This window comes from Brienomyrus brachyistius, chromosome 4 (genome assembly GCF_023856365.1).
Source record: "Brienomyrus brachyistius isolate T26 chromosome 4, BBRACH_0.4, whole genome shotgun sequence".
In the NCBI taxonomy this organism is placed as follows: Eukaryota; Metazoa; Chordata; class Actinopteri; order Osteoglossiformes; family Mormyridae; genus Brienomyrus; species Brienomyrus brachyistius.
In genome coordinates, this window is record NC_064536.1 from 31,795,013 (window position 1) to 31,812,350 (window position 17,338).

The 17,338-nt window shown below is 43.3% G+C and overlaps 1 protein-coding gene and 1 long non-coding RNA gene across 4 annotated transcripts in view; one reads left to right on the forward strand and one right to left on the reverse strand.

Moving 5' to 3' along the window:
* LOC125740357 (uncharacterized) overlaps positions 1-5,081 on the reverse strand; it is a 66,849-nt gene extending 61,768 nt beyond the window's left edge. Inside the window, exon 1 of the long non-coding RNA XR_007397580.1 lies at positions 4,954-5,081. This is a non-coding gene — a long non-coding RNA (uncharacterized LOC125740357). The remainder of the gene's footprint in view (positions 1-4,953) is intronic.
* Positions 1-16,708, forward strand: part of LOC125740329 (tripartite motif-containing protein 16-like) — a 33,260-nt gene extending 16,552 nt beyond the window's left edge. The window contains exons 1-6 of one of the 3 annotated variants that reach the window (XM_049011302.1): positions 4,530-5,255; positions 9,064-9,159; positions 9,739-9,972; positions 10,143-10,302; positions 10,666-10,725; positions 16,106-16,704. In XM_049011302.1, the coding sequence (XP_048867259.1) occupies positions 4,665-5,255; positions 9,064-9,159; positions 9,739-9,972; positions 10,143-10,302; positions 10,666-10,725; positions 16,106-16,644 (1,680 nt within the window). In that variant the 5' untranslated portion in view covers positions 4,530-4,664 and the 3' untranslated portion in view covers positions 16,645-16,704. Of the gene's footprint in view, positions 1-4,529; positions 5,256-9,063; positions 9,160-9,738; positions 9,973-10,142; positions 10,303-10,665; positions 10,726-16,105 lie in introns of those variants that run through there. The other 2 variants (XM_049011304.1, XM_049011303.1) reach the window with 2 other exon arrangements.
* The last annotated feature ends 630 nt before the right edge of the window (positions 16,709-17,338 follow it).

The following is a 17,338-nucleotide window of genomic DNA, read 5'->3' on the forward strand; positions in this document are numbered from 1 at the left end:
ATCTGGTCTATAATTTCAGCTTAATTTTTAACAACATGATATGAAATGAACAGGGGTGGCGTGCAAAAATGTAGTCCGTTATTGTTCATTTTTTGTACTTGTTTTACATTTAAATTACTGGCCTCAGCACTGGAAATAAACTTTGGGCTATTTAATGGAATGAAGATTTATATCTTAGTTGTTTATGTTTTTACCAGCGTCGTTAATATCCTTTCCGTAAGCCATTTGCCACGTGCAGAATGAACACTCAGTTAACGTGTATAGATTCTATACTCTGAAGTGACTATAATTAAGTTGAAAATGAACATTATGTAATGGATTGAATAACTGAGTTACTGAAAGCTTATAACCTGTTTCTGTAACACACTGGAATCAGTGATAGCACTCTCAACCATCAAGCGAAAATTTTTCATAAAAGCTATATGAGCTCATAGACTTTTTTTAAAAGTTAAAATCCGATTACCTTGTATCCCAAAGCGGCCACATTTACCGGTTTTCCCCATACTAACCAACCGGATGGCAGCATCTTCCACGTAATGGTGATTGTACAAATACATGGGAATTCCATGTTTCACGTATAGCCCATATTTCTGCCTTATGTGAGTCAAGCACAGGGTCAGAGCACAGGGTCAGAGCACAGGGTCAGAGCACAGGGTCTGCCATTTTTCCAGGAGCTCTGGGGCAGTTTTGGGGATAAGGGCCTTGCTCAAGTGTTCAACGGTGATATGATCACTCTTCCATATATGGGATTCAAACCAGCAGCCTTCCAATCCTAACTCACACAATCACACACACCACACCTTATTTTAAGGTGCTGTGGACTGTTCCTGTTATCTGTTTATTATTAACAGGCAAGTTGATACCACTATAATTAGGGGTGCCAGAGGTATCAACCTTGCTGCTGCAGACTCTGTTGTCTTTTTGGTTTCATCTGACCTGGAATTCAAATACACACTAATTAAGTGAATATGAAGAACCTAGTTAAAGTGATTAGTTGTCATTGTTGACACTCCATAGCACAACAATGAAATGTGTCCTCTGCATGTAACCCATATGTGACATAGCAATGGACAGCTATAGTTTAGTGCCCACGGAACAGGACGTGAAGGCAGTACTTTGCTCAGGGTACCTCAGTGGTACCTTGCTGGTCGGGGAATCAAATCAGCAACCTTTCAATCACAAGTGCACTTCCCTAACCAATAGGCCACCACTGCCATTCAGTACCAGGTGCCGGTACTCCCCTTGTTATTCAGTACCAGCTGCCAGTACTGCCATTGTCATTCAGTACCAGGTGCCGATACTCCCCTTGTCATTCAGTACCAGCTGCCAGTACTGCCATTGTCATTCAGTACCAGGTGCCAGTACTGCCATTGTCATTCAGTACCAGGTGCCAGTAGTGCCATTGTCATTCAGTACCAGGTGCCGATACTCCCCTTGTCATTCAGTACCAGCTGCTAGTACTGCCCTTGCCATTCAGTACCAGGTGCCAGTACTGCCCTTGCCATTCAGTACCAGGTGCCAATTTTCCCCTTGTTATTCAGTACCAGGTGCCAGTACTGCCCTTGTCATTCAGTACCAGGTGCCGGTACTGCCCTTGTCATTCAGTACCAGGTGCCGGTGCTCCCCTTGTCATTCATTACCAGGTGCCACTACTGCCCTTGTCATTCAGTACCAGGTGCCGGTGCTCCCCTTGTCATTCAGTACCAGGTGCCACTACTGCCCTTGTTATTTGGTTCCAGGTACCAGTACTGCCATTGTCATTCAGTACCAGCAGATATTGAGAGGTGTCGGCATTCTGAAGAGAACAGCAGAGAGGTGCTGGCATTGCGTACCGGTGAGTACAAGCCCACTTCAAGCACTGAGTGGGACTTAAGAATTTTTGGCACTAGCCAACTAGACCAGTTGAGTAAAAATGTAATCCGACATGCAACTTTTTTGCTAGCCATTGGAATAGTATTCAGTAATTATACTCGACTTTCATCTAAATGACTCACCTCAAGTGAGTGGGTGAGCTTCATATGGAGCCCTGCATGTAACACTCTGTAGCTGAGGACTTTATTCAAAGTGACGTACAACTGCGACCTAATGGCAAAATCACCTTATTGGCCAGTGGGTTTCAGCCGGCACTGTTCTAGCTACAGTCACAGTGTCCTAACCCGCAGAGCCATACCTGGGTGCATTGCTGTTTGTTTGTAATTAGTGAATGTTAGTGCAGTAGTCCTCACAATTAATTTTTTCAGAAACAGACAAAAAAACACAATGTATGCCATTGTGGATGAGTTTATGGTTCAATTTAAGTTTTGAGACAATTATAATACACCAGAGGCGTGATTCTCAGGGTCATGGATCTGGTTCATTTGCAAATGTTCCTGCAAATTAAATTGGCAACTAACTGTAACTGATCACTGTCACATTCCAGTAAGGGAGTTCTCGGACATTGCAAACAGCTCTGGCCCTTTAAGGGGGGGGGGGTGGCTCCCAAACACTTGCCACACATCACTTGCACCACGTCCTTTAACTGGTGCAGCCACTGACTAACACGATGTCAACATAAGGCTTCCTCCACACAAAGAAATTGCGGCACTGGTTATTCATGCTGCTACAGGCACGGGTCAGCCCGAGGCATAAGCAACCTGAGTGGCTGCTTAGTACCCAATAGCCACCAGGGGGCACCCCATGTGCTAGGATAGGAAAGGGAGATTTAATGACAATAAAGTTAATCACATTTTACTTAGGCCCCTGAATAAGGTTGGGCCATCACTGACTACAGGGGGTGGAGATTAAAATTCACCCATGCTTTGGTTGTTAAATTACCATTGGCAATGAATGGCTTTCAGCACAGTCTAACTATGCATTAGCTATACCTTAGGTGTACTATAGCAGATAAAAATGCATCCTCAGATTCAAAGTCTCACTTAATAGGGCTTTTCAAATACCTGCTGACCTAGTCACCAGTGATGGGCTTCTAAGTTCCAACTTTCCAACTTCAACTGGCTAGCTACCCCTCCAGGCAGTAATAAACACATAGATTACAGTGGGTGACCTAAAATACCCATCAAAAAATACCCAACAAAAAACTTAGAATAGTTGAACATAAAGTACTTCCGCGCTGAATTCAAATTGCTAATCGGAATTTCGATGTCACACAATGATCTTGAATGACATACAATTGCACATGATGTTATATATGTAAGTGTATGATTTTCTGCTGTATTTGGCCTCAGAAACATCCCACTTAAGGGTCCACCAATAACCGGCAGGGAGCTGGGATTCTGAGAGCAGGATCCCGTCCAGAGTTACAGCCTGTAAACTCTGGCAAAACAGACTTACCCTTCTGAAAATTCTTCACAATTATAAGTAAAACCACTTTTTCTAAATTAATTTTCCCCATATATTCTCAGTAAAGACTTATATAATTGAATTGAATTGGCTATACTGTCAATGTAGCCTAAAATGGGGTGGCGTGTTGGTGCGGTGCTGAGCACTGTTGCCTCACACCCTTGGAACCAGGGTTTGAGTATCTGTGTGTGGAGTCTGAATGTTCTTCCTGTCGTCGTGAGGTTTCCCCCAGATACTCTGGCTTCCCCCCACAGACCCAAAACATGCTGAAGATAATTGTGTTACCAAGCTGTCTGTAGGTGTGCGTGAGTGTGTCCTGGAGTGGGTTGGCACCCCATCCTGATTATTTTAGGGACCATTTGTTTCTTGTGTGTGTGTCCTGGAGAACTGCTGATCTTATCAATTCTCAGAAGCTCAGCCAATGGAATCACTTAAGGAGGAACGTGAGAATTCTTTTGTTCCACCAGGTGATAAGATCCTCCACTTTGGTGGGTTTAGTCTTACTTTCATTATTTCTCTTATGTGAGAACATACTGCGTTAAGGTGGAGAGTATTGTGCCCGTCGTACTGTGACCATTCAAACGAGACCAAACATGGGTGTATGTGTCCCTAATGTTAGTCTGGGGTGATACCTCCTGTGTTAGTGTGAGTTAGTGAGTGTAGGATGTATCTGTGTCTTGAGCCAGTCAGGCCTTGTCGCTGGAATTTGGCTGCAGGGTTCTGGCTGCCCAGTGGGGGTGAGGTGTCCCTTTTGATGTAGTGATTGGGTGATTTGGGTCCAGTCTTATCGGAGCTGGTGGACCTTTGCCTTAGGACACTGGGTGGAAAATTGCAGGCTTGCCAGATCTCAGACCGACGGGGCCTGCAAGGCCTGCAGCCTTACAATATTACATTGAACAACATATAAAACACACCAGTACATTGATAGTACTTATGAAAGCTTCAGTTTTACATCTCATTTAAAGGACACACCCTTTTTACAGCACAGTGTCCCTATCACTGTACTGCGATCTACACAGACCACAGAATGGGCTAATTTGTTGGCCATACTAACATCTCTTCAGCAGCTACCAAACTTTCCTAGTTGGTCTCCAATCCAAGTACTGGCCAGACTTTAACCTGCTTAACTTCAGGCGGATTATCTAGTCTAAACTGTGTGTGTGTATAGTTTGTCTTTTGTATTACTTCAGTCATACACTCAAATTCCAGTGTTTGCTCAGTCTGCTCTTCTCAGTCTGGCCTCAGTCCAAAACCACACCTACTGCAGCCTGAGAAGCAGGAAGTGAGAGAAAACGAAACTGAATCATATCAGTGTTCATGGTAAAATGGCAGAAGCTCGTTCCACATTGGATCAGAACCAGTTCAGCTGTCCAATCTGTCTGGATCTACTGAAGGATCCAGTGACTATCAATTGTGGACACAGTTACTGTATGAGCTGCATAAAGAGCTGCTGGGATCAGGAGGATCGTCTTGGAGTTTACAGCTGCCCCCACTGCAGACAGACCTTCATACCCAGACCTGTTCTGGGCAGAAACACCATACTGGCTGAAGTGGTGGAGAACCTGAAGAAGACTGGACTACAAGCAGCTACTCCTGCTGACCAATATGCTGGACCTGGAGATGTGGAGTGTGATTTCTGTACTGGGAGAAAACACAAAGCTGTCAAGTCCTGCCTGGTGTGTCTGGCCTCTTACTGTGAAACTCACCTCCAGCCTCACTATGAGTCTCCAGCTTTTAAGAAGCACAAGCTGACTGATGCCACTGGTCATCTGCAGGACAAGGTCTGTTCCCACCATGACAAACCCCTGGAGGTCTACTGCCGTACCGACCAGCAGTGTATCTGTTATCTCTGTATGCTGGATGAACACAGAGGCCATGATACAGTCTCAGCTGCTGCAGGAAGGACGGAGATACAGGTCAGGCCAGAAATACTCTTATATGAATTATAAAATTTATTTTAAATGAAAATAACTTTTGTCTTAACATGTTAGTATAATTGCTACAAATCACTCAAGTCTGCTTTGGTAAAATGAAATAAAAATTAACTGAAAGTGAAAGTTTAAAAAGTTCTTATTGAATTCCTACTGAAACTCCTTCAAACATAGAATCACGTAGAATCACAGTCAGCAATCAAGGTGAAGAGGTTCCCTTACTGATTAGCCGAGCATCTGAATGGCTACTGGTTTTCTATTCTTCCTAGTGTTTATTAGTTATTTGTTCTCCTTGTGAAGCTTGTCTTGTTTTATTATGTTCCACATGTTTCCGTGTTTTCTAAGTGTTGAATTCCTAGTGTGTGATTAGTGTTTCTTACTTTCAGTGTTTGTTGGAGTTTCTCTAGTCTTGTGTTCATTAGTATAAGTTACTGCACCTGTTGCCTGTTTTCCCTGCACCATTGTTACTGGTTAATTGTCTTATGTGTCACATCTGCCTCTTCGTTAGTTCGGTTGTCTTTTGCATTTAAGTGCTTGTCCTCCTTTTTCATGCTGATTCATTGTTTGTCTGTTGGTGGTGGAATGTTAGGTCATTGTCTTTAGTCACAGCCTGTTTTTCTACCTGGTTGCTTTTCGTGGTTTTTCTTCCCTTAGTTGCCCTTAGTGATGGCGAAACAAAGCTTTCCGAAGCAAGTCTGTCAAACAATGGTTCAGTACGCAAAGCTTTTCTAAATGGTGAACATTAGTGACCCTGAGGGGTCAAATAAGTAAATAGTAAATTTTGAGTGTCGTGCATCAGAATATATACAATTAGGTAAACAGTGGTCTGTAGTGCTTTATGCATGTAAATGTACTGATTAACTTGGGTGCAATTTCTTGTGGTTTGGGCAACCTTTGAATTACCTGGGAAGGGGTGCATGTGTAACTCGAGGGGACATTGGACTAAAGATATTTGTAAAGGAACAGTATTTGTTGAACATCGTGTTGGTTGTGTTTTTTTATTCACAACTTCTCCCACTTTAGAGAATATCCACTGATATGGAACGGAGGTTGCTGGAGTGCAGAGAAACTATAATGCAAGTTCATACGAGTGTGGATAGGCAGCCATCTGCATATCCCAGAACTGCAAAGGGTCTTCAGAACGCAATATATTTGGGTCACTGAAGTACTGCTGAACCTGCGCGGTAGCATGTGCTGCAGAATGGTTGCAGTACCGGTGTGCATTGCAGTAGCAGATGAGGTTCCTCCAGGCTCTGGTTCTGGTGGCTGGATGCATGTTGGTGCGGATGGGTTCTGCTGGGCCTCCTGTAATCTTATGCTGGACACACACTCTGCTGTAAGGCGTTTCACAGCAGCCTGAGCATTAGATTTGCTACAGAAACCTGCGGTTTTATATCTTGGATCCAGCAGTGTGGCCAGTGTCATTATGCTCATGGTCTCACAGACTGACATCCTCTCAGTGAGCAACTTCAAGAGGTTCTTGCACAACTGCTGGGCCTTGACATTCTGTGTCTGGGAAGGTTTCAGATTCACAGGATGTCTAAGCATGTGGATGAGAGAAATTACCTTGGATCCTGATACACTTTCTGAAGAGAAGAGAGTAACAGATGCCTCATTGAAATGTCATAAAACACCCAGACACTCATAAATGATGTGATATTCCTCTGAGGTCAGGGTAGTGAGCTCTGTCTTCAGAGTGACCAATGCAGCACCAACTGGTTCTCCTTGATCATGTGGTCATTGCAGCATTGAATAGGTGCTTTTCCAGCTGGTTTCCAGTTCTTGGACCATTTTGAGTGTGGTTCTGCCCATCAGCAGTTGAATTTGACAAAGCTTTTCTCTAGCAGTTGTACTGGTTCTGAAGTTGATCACACAGAATCTGTCTTGTCTTGGATCTGATATCGTCAGATACTTGTGTCTGGTCCATGTCCTTCTTCACAACCAAATTCAGTGCATGTACAATGCAGGTTGTGTGTCTGACACAGACAATCACATTTTGTGCAGCATCAATGTGAGCCATCGGACTTTATTCTGTATTCCCCACTCCTCCATCAGGCTGCCTCGACTGCAGCCATGTTTTCTGCAGAATGAGACTCTGGGAATTTTCCTGCTCCCAATAATACGGTTGACAGCTCAGTCTTATCATTTATAAAATGGCGTTTGACTGCTAAATAAGCTTCCATATGTATGGATGTCCGCATGTCAGATGTTAGTCTTACTGCTTTGGCCTTTCTCACCTCTTCCTTTGCTTTCTCGTTTTCTATCTTAAATGTTTCTGTCACCAAACCCTTTCATGTTTGCCTGGATGGGAGAATGTAGGTTGGATTCAGGGTCCCCACAAACTCCCTAAATCCAGCGTTATCCACTATGGTGAAGGGTTGTGAATCCTTCACAGTCATATTGACCAAAGCCTCATCAATCATTTGCTTCTTGGTCTCTATACTGGGAAAATTATACAGATTATTGGGTAATACCCTCACCCAAATCTAATATTATGTAGTCATGAAACTAACCTGAACCGTGAACACAAGAATAACTAATTATTATAATTATTATCATATTATATTATGATTAAATCATGAATAATAAATCATTAAATTATTTTTGTGATGAAACCTTATGCTGCAGTGTGTGTGCGGAGTAATATTTGTTCTACAACACGTTCAAAACCGACAAAGAGGTTTTTGCGTCTCATTTTCAATTTCCAAAGCAGTCACATGGTTGAGTGCAGAATGAAGCTTCGGATGACCATGGTCACGTGTTTAGGGTGGAACGGAGGAAACCTCGAAGCTCAGTCAAGAATGTAGTAAATCGTTTCTTTTTGGCACATACCTCGGAGCTTCAGTGTCAAGCTTAATATCACTAGCTGCCCCATTCCCTCTGTTAGTCTACGTGTCATTTTCTTAGCTACTTTTTCCCTGGTGAGTTTTTACCCCTTATTGTTCCTTTATTGTGTGTCTTTCCAGTTTGGTTCAGTCTCCTTAATTCCTTTTGTGTTGGAGCTTTTAAGTGCATCGTCACCTCGTTTCCCTGCCTGCACCAGGCTGCGCCCCAACATGCACATTAAATATATGATATGTTCAAATTCTGAAGCATCTTTAATAAATCCCATTTTACACATTTTCTGTTCTGAATTGGCGTGGAACATCAGTGATGTACACTGTGACACGGTTTCCATATGAATGAGTCACAACAGTCCAAAATTAAACCAACTTCCCAGAAGATTCAGAGTTTTTAGGGTCGCAGGAGAAAAGATGCATTATTGTTGTTCACAGTGCAGTTTATACACAGTGGCCCATTCTCAACTGACATGCGATCTGACATCAATCTAATAGGACATCAGTTGAGTAACCAGTCCTGCAATGCAGCCCAAGACACATTCGCCTTCACATTGCTATAAGAATGTGGTCATATGCAGCCCAAACCACCTTCCAATGTGGTTTCAGTGATCGTATCTCAATGCATCTTCAATGTGTCCTGGGTGCCTTCACACCTGTAATTAGCGCTGTCCACTTCTGATTGGATCACCCAGGACGCATGTTAATACCAGGTGGAAACAGGACCAAAGGGTCTATGTCCAGTTTATCCTACCTACAGTCAATAAATCATTTACGAATATCCCTGCATCCATCCATCTCCTAACCAGTAATCCCAGTCAGGGTCATGGGGAGCACCTGGATCCTTTCCCAGGCAGCATAGGGCCCAAGGCTGGGATCCACCCTGGACAGGATGATTAATGAATATAATCTCAGCTAATGAAAGGAGCTTTTGTCGCCTTGTTTCTTATCTGTAGAAACAAATGGGTGAAACACAAAGTGAATTTCAGCAGAGAGTTCAGATGAGAGAGAAGGAGCTGCAGGAGCTGAGAGAGACTGTGGCCTCAATCACAGTGAGTATGAACCTGAGGAGAAGATAACAGCTGGTTTGTGGTCATATTAAATCGTTTCTCAGATACAACAGATTGCAAATCTACAGACTTGTGGGGATTAATCAAATTAATGCTTCTGTGGGTTATTCTGGGTCAGTGATTTTATGCAGCAAAGTTGCTAGATAAGAGTTTAATTAAGTGTTGCAGCAGTAGTACCTTGTTTATTTAGAAAAATACCATAAAAGGCTCATTTGAGAAAAATGCAACTCTTCACAACCCAGCATAATGCAAATAAACACCAAGAAAGTCACCTATTAAACTGAGACCTAATGGTGATAACCAACGTGCCCCATACAGCCACCAGTCTCTGCCAAATCCCTGCAGCTGACAGTGTATGAGTTTAATGAGGGATCATTTCCAATCAGTGCTGGCTGGGTTTCAGTACCTGAGGTATCCAGAATGGTGACGCTCCAAACCCCAGTCCTGTGCTGTTTTTATACCTCCTGTCAGCTCACATCTCTATTGCACAATGAGGATCTCTGGAGTCTCAAAAGGGGCCAATTGTAATTTACCGTCCTCTGCTCCCTGTGTCACCAACAGAGCTCAGCACAGTCAGCAGTGGAGGACAGTGAGAGGATCTTCATTGAGATGATCCGCTCCATTGAGAGAAGACGCTCTGAGGTGACGAAGCTGATCAGAGATCAGGAGAAGGGTGTAGTGAGCCAGACTGAAGGACACATGGAGAGACTGAAGCAGGATATTGATGAACTGAAGAGGAGACACTCTGAGCTGGAGCAGCTTTCACACACAGAGGATCACATCCATTTCCTCCAGGTAACAGAACAGCTACTTTGGCAATAAGAAAACCAGAGAATTCAAATGGATGCATGTTCTCATTTGTATTTCAGCTAGACTGTCATTGGTCAGATGTTAATGGTCCTGTTAATTAGATGACATACACATTTGTTTTGATGAAGCTGTTTAATCAGACTGTGTGTCTGTAGAGGTACCAGGGTCTTCCTGTCACCCCTGAAGCTGGATTTGGACCCAGAATCTCCGTCAGTCCACGCTGCTCTTTTGAGAATATGAGGAAGGTGGTTTCTGAACTGAAGGACCAACTGGAGAATGTTTGCGAAAAGAAAATGGCAGAGATCCATCATACAGGTTGATAAATAAAAACATTTTTCAGTCTGTTCTGGTTATTATACACCATGCAGAGAGAGTGTGCAGTACAGTCAGCCTCACGTTGGTGTGACCAAGTCAGTTTCTGTTTCCAATAAGACTAAATCTTTATGAAAACCTGTGAGCTCTAAATTCTATAGGATGCAAAACCCAGATCACATGATTCATGTTTCTTTTACATTACAGAATCCAAAAATCTGTATTATGTGTAACTTACCATGATTTGCAGTTTGTTAAAAATGCCTGTTGTTGTCCCTCATAATGATAATACACAGTGAGTGACGTCCATCTCCCACAAGTAAATTCCTTTTACTCACATCCCTGTTTCTCTCTGCCTCCTTCTAGTTACCAAAGACACCGTCCCACCAATATCTGTGCCCAGGACCAGAGCAGAACTCTTACAATGTGAGTCTGTTCACACACTCGCTTCTCTCTGCCTGTATGAGGTGGAGTGTGTTTTATTGTGTTTTATTGTGTTTTATTGTGTTTCGTTTCCTTCTGCTACAGGAGCTTCTCTTTCTCTCTCCCGCTGCCTCCTGGTCTTTCACATTTACATGAGCTGTTTTTGTCAGTAACCTTTGAATCCAGTTGTAATGCAATGCCAAGCAAGGCAAGTTTATTCAGGGTGTTTTTCCACTGCAACAGGTACGGTACTTTTGGTACTTTCACTTTTCCATTGACTTCGGGTCGAGTACCAGTACCAGAAGTTCCAGTACCCAAAGTACCATCACAGCTGGGGTACTTTTTCAGTACTTCGGAACTTAGGTGTGGGACTTACAAACACGTTGATTGTCAATTTAAAAGATCATTTTAAAAAGCATAAAAGCCAAAAAAACAAACAGTAAACTAAAAAGAAGTGACATTGTAGAGGCAGCATATGACTAATCTCCTGCTCGTAACATTTATTGAAAAGCTGCAGCAAACAGTAACGTTTTAAGCCCTGATTATAATGAGCTCACAGTGTTAGCAGACCTCAGGTATTCAGGAAGCTTGATCCACAGACAGGGAGCATAGAGACTAAAAGCTGCTTCAGCCTGCTTGGTCTTCATTCTGGGACATTGAGTGAATGTTTCCCAGATGCCCTCAGGGGTCTGGATGCTTCATAACGTTCAAGGAAACTAATGCCATTTAGTGCCTTTTACACAAGTGATATTTAATTATTAATCCTCTGATGCTCAGGAAGCCAGTGCAGTGATTAAGGAGCTGTGTGATTTGCTCCACTTCCTTGGTGTTAGTGAGGACTCTGGTGGCAGCATCCTGGATGAGCTGCAGCTGTCTGACTGATTTATTACCAAGACCTGCAAAGACACCATTTCAATAGTCTAACCTTCAGAAAATAGAGACATGAACAAGCTTTTCTGTATCTGGTTTAGCGAGAAATCCTTTTATTCTTGCTATGTTTTTTATGGTGAGAAGCTGATTTTGTAATTGTCCTTATGTGACTGTTGATATTTAGGTCTGAGTCCAGAACTACACCAATATTTCTGGCTTGATCAGTAGATTTCAGTTTCATGGATTCATGGTGAGCAATAGCTTTCAGTCTTTCTGAATGAACCAATACAGGGATTTGGGTGTTGGGAACACAGGAGGATGGGCCAGACCCAGGGAAAAGAACATGGATGCGTCAAAGGAAAGAAATTAACAAAACATAACAGCTCTTCCTACCCTGTAAAGATTATAACTAAAACCAAAGATAGAAAATAAAAACCCAGACTACACTAGGCTTACCCACCTGAACATAAATACAGAAGGTGGCACTCGCCCTGTAACCCAGTGTGTTCATACAGAGAGAGGACCTACGTGTTAATGTATGTCTGCACACTTCTTACCTGTTCAGTTTCACAAGGGGGTGAGGGGGGGGGATTGCAGAAGACAGGAGGGGAGTATCAAAGACACCAAATGAGACTAACAACACAACCATATCTCTCCTCCTAGACACATAGACACAGCCAGCTTCTGAATACTAGGCCCCTCCCATCAGGAACAGACCACTCGGAATTGGTTAGATCTTCCACTGGAACACTGAGCACCAATGATGGGTTGCCCTGTATTTCAGATGGATAGGGCTTAACAGTCAGGAGCAGCAATCCTGTTCTTGACAGATCTGGGAAAGGGGGGAGAAAGAAAACAGATATCTACACCCCCCCCCCCTTGGTATGTGACACTATAGTCACATGGGGACACTGTAATGTAGAGCTGTGTGTTGTTTGCTTAACTGTAATAAACAATTTTGGTAACATTTTACTTAAAGTAGTGTTTTTAGTCATTTATAAACACATTCATAATGCATTATAACAGTTAGTTCCGACCAAGAAATCTGATTGTTCTATGAGTGCCGTTATCAGAGTATAACCCCATTTAGACATCTCACACTTTACAGGTGTATCTATAAACCATGACATATGCAGGGTTGCCAGGTCCATGGTTTTCCCGCTCATTTGGGCATTTTTTGTAATCAAATTTTTATTTAACAATTTTAACATAGAACAAAAATCCCCCCCATACCCTGAGACAGCATGCAAGCGAAAAGGAAAAACACACACACACACACACACACACGCACACACACACGCACACACACACACACACACACACATACGCACGCGCACACGCACACGCACACACACACACACACACACACACACACACACACACACACATATATATATATATATATATATCTGCCAGCCCCAGAGAGAGTGCAGCTGGAAGTTGAGGACAAAACTATGATACCAGTAGAAACAGTGAAAATAAAGACGTAACAGAGTCAGATAATATATTTAAAATTGATGTCTAGATGGGTAAATCCATCCATTTTCCAAACCGCTTATCCTACTGGGTCACGGGGGGTCCGGAGCCTATCCTGGAAGCAATGGGCACGAGGCAGGGAACAAACCAGGATGGGAGGCCAGCCCATCACAGGGCACACTCACACACCATTCACCCACACATGCACACCTATGGGCAATTTCGCAACTCCAATTAGCCTCAGCATGTTTTTGGACTGTGGAGGGAAACCGGAGTACCCGGAGGAAACCCAACGACGACATGGGGAGAACATGCAAACTCCACACACATGTAACCCAGGCAGAGACTCGAACCTGGGTCCCCAAGGTGTGCCATGGGATGGCATTACCTAGGAGTGCGGTACAATCTATGGACAAATTTAAATTATATTTGCTGATGATTCGGTTTTTAGAACAGTTTTTAATGTTTTGAAAAATGACACTCCAGGATAACACAGGGGTGGGGGAGAGCTCCATCTGCCAGGCGGAAGTGACAGAGAGGTTTGTAAGAGGATTTGTGGAGAAGGGAATAGAGACTGGAAACGGGCTTAGAACTGGGGGAGAGTGTCAAAGCAAACGTGCAGAGCGGGTGAGATCAGAGGATGGGGAGGCAGGAGGTGAAGAGAGTAAATCAGAATAAAACTGAAAAAAGGATTTGTTGATTTCGAGAGGGTTAGTGGTGACGACGCCATCCTTAGTTTTAACTGCAGATATCGCTGAGAATGAGTCACACTGCCTAAGCCTAAGAGCCAATAGTTTACTAGGCCCGGCAGCAGCAACATAATAGTGCAACCTGGTGTAATGAACCATAAACTCTGTGCAGTGAGATAGAAGAGAATTCAGCTCAGCTCCTACACTTGTAATAAGGATCTCATGATCCTGATCATCCACTGCAGGACGCGCACTTTCTAACTGAGATAGAGGCTTTTCTAATTCAGAAATATTCTGACGACCATTGCGAGCCAAACCGCTGGCAAAGGCAACCGTGCGTCACGAAGGAAGCCCTGAACAGCCATCCAGCAGTAGGTTGGGTCATCAGTTCAGCCAGCATTAATGGAAATAAATTCTTCGAGTCTAGGGGTTAAATAAGTTATGAATTTGGGGTTTTGAAGCAGAGAAGAATCAAATTTCCATCACGGGGCCCGAGAAGGTAGAGAAGGCAGCACCAACTGAAGGAAGGCAGACTTGTGGTCAGATAGAGAAGAGGAAATCAGAGAAGCAGAAGAATGAGTCGACTAAATTCAGGTCCTGCACAAATTTACACAAGGAGCGGGTGGAGGGGGGCACCCGGCTACCCATGAGAGAGGGGGATTTGTCCAGGGCAGGATTGTGAATGGCGTTGGCATCAGTACCAATAATAAGCTTTAATTAAATTCCTGGAATCTAAGAATATGATTGGACAGATCCAAGAAGAATGAGCGGCCTGGGGGGTGGGAGCATAAGCAGCAACAAAACAGACCTTCCTGCCCCCCAGGTCAGAAATAACGTAACAGAACCTGCTGTCAGCGTCCCTCTCAATTTGAGAATATGGATTTGAAGGGCCCAACTAACCAAAATGAGCAGCCACATCTCCGAGAGGAAGCTGATGAGGAGGAAACAAGCCTGTAGAACCTGGAGGCCGCCAGCATTGCATCTTGCTGCACTAAGTGGGTCTCTATTAAGAAGGCAATATCATCACGTTGTCTTTTCAAAACATCAGATATATATTAGATTAGATAAGTGGCACAAAATGGATGGATGGAACTGTATTGAAAAGTAATGCTACTTATGAAAGTGGGAAAGTAAGAATTTCAAGTTAGAATTTCATTGTAATTTGCACTCGACACTGCATTCTCAGAAACTTATACTGCCATTAATTTTGAAGCCACTGTACACAGACGGGCACAATAATGTTTGGAATATTTTCTTTCTTGCCCCTGAAAATATACAGTTTTTCAGGCCACTCATTCTTAAAAAATCAGATGCTACTTTAATACTATCTGTACCGTATATAAACACAATGTCCAGTGACAAAACGTGACCATACTGCCACCCCAATTTCTGGTGGTACTGCACCTCGCGCATGCGTCACGTATCCTCATGTAGGCGCACAGACTCAGCCGGAATCAACACAGAAAACAAGTGGCGGCCAGACTGGTACTTTTATGATGCGTTTTACGTCATCGTCCTCCTCTGCGAACGCTGGCGTCCACTTTAAACAACACAGATGCTTTTGACGAGGGTTGCGGTAGTTTGCAAACCCTACAGACAATTTAAGGTAATAAAACTGTTACATACATATAAATGCGTATGCATGTGTGTGCAGACCCGAATTGAAAATCTCACGCCAGCCAGTTGATCAAAACTGGCGCTTTGAATTTGTAAAACGTAGGGAAACATACACAGACCTCACTGCTGTGGTACGTGTGCAGGGAATATCAGAATAATAATTTACTGAAAATATTACTTAAATAGGACACATTTAAGCCTAGATGCGTCCGCGCGCTGCTGGAAAGAGGTGTGTGTACAAATTGGTTTGAAAAATGTTCATATTGTGACGTAAAGACAAACTGGTGGTAATCTTTGTCATATAATTTTATTATTAACATGTCTGATGAATGCTGTTTGTAATTTTATTCACCTGTAATTAAGGCTATTAATTTAGCACGCGCAGCATTTCGGCGCGTCTTCCCGCCAGCGTCGCGCGGCGTCCGACATTTCCTGAGGTATTTCACATACTTGAATTCCTGCTTCTTTTTTATATTTTCTGTATCGTACAGAATAATTGAGTGCAGGCTAAAGTGCAGTTGGGTCCCCAGCGAGTCTCTCAGCGCGGCGTGTCTCACAGCGGAGGGGGCAGCCGGAGCGCCGCAGACTCGGGCGGCTACATGAGTATATTGGGAATAAAATGTGTGTATTGGAGCGAGTTCTGTGTTAGTGAGTGTGTGAGGTGTGACAGTAATAATGATGGAGATGCTGGGCTTCGTCATGGGATTAATCGCTCTTCCTCTTGTCTACAGACTCCTGCCAGCTGACGCTGGACCCCAACACAGCAAACAGAAACCTGTCTCTGTCAGGGGGGGACAGGAAGGTGACATGGGGGGCAGAGCGGCAGCCATATCCTGATCATCCAGAGAGATTTGTGTGGTCCCCCCAAGTTCTGTGCAGAGAGAGTCTGACTGGCCGCTGTTACTGGGAGGCTGAGTGGAGTGGAAATGGAGCCTGCATAGGAGTGACTTATAAAGGAATCGGGAGGAAAGGATGGAGTGCTGACTGTCAGCTTGGAGCCAATGACAAGTCATGGATGCTGCTCTGCTCTCCTGACAGATACTCTGTCCGGCACAATAATAAACAGACTGTCATACCCATAAAGCCCTCAGACTCCCGCAGAGTAGGAGTGTATCTGGACTGGGGGGCTGGTGCTCTGTCCTTCTACAGAGTCTCCTCTGATGGACTGACCCTCCTGTACAGCTTCACCTCCTCATTCACTGAACCCCTCTATCCAGGGTTTAGGGTTTATGATGCGAACTCCTCCGTGTCGCTGTGCATGCTGGGATAGCTGACTGTGTGCTGGAGGAATCATTTTTACCTTATCAGAGTATCACATGTTGCTGCTTCTCCACAGCAAAAAGGTAAAATCTCTGCTTTATAACCAGTATGACCCTTTTTACTCCGTCTGAAGTGTGACGTATGTTAGACAGAAATCAATGAATGTTTGTTCAGTTTGCCAAAATGCAAAATGACTTTTGTTCTATATTGTCAATGCAGCAAAACTGCCAGAACAAATTCATAGTAAATGCAGTTGTACCAATAAAGTGAATTCTGATTCTGAATAAAATAAAATGTAATGAAATGTAAGCCTGATGAGTGGGGGAGCTTTTCCCCTCCCCTGTATATGTGCATTTTATATATTTCTGTCTGTATATTGTATTTGCTGCCTGTACACTGACAATAAAGGCTTCATATTTTATCATATTAATGTCCTGGTTCTGCTCTGCTCAAAGCGTGAGGTAACTGAGTAACATAAAACATATAATTAAATAAATTCACTTTACTGTAATTGAACATAAATATCAAAATTAGATTAAATCAGCATATATAATAACCATGTAAAAGGAGACGGGAGACATAACAGCGAAAGCAAAAAATATCCGTAGAGTTAAAAAGAAAAGTCATAAATCACATCAGTGACACACGTTAGATTAAAAGATCAAAATACAAGCAAGAAAAAAACTTCTTAACTAAACCTATGA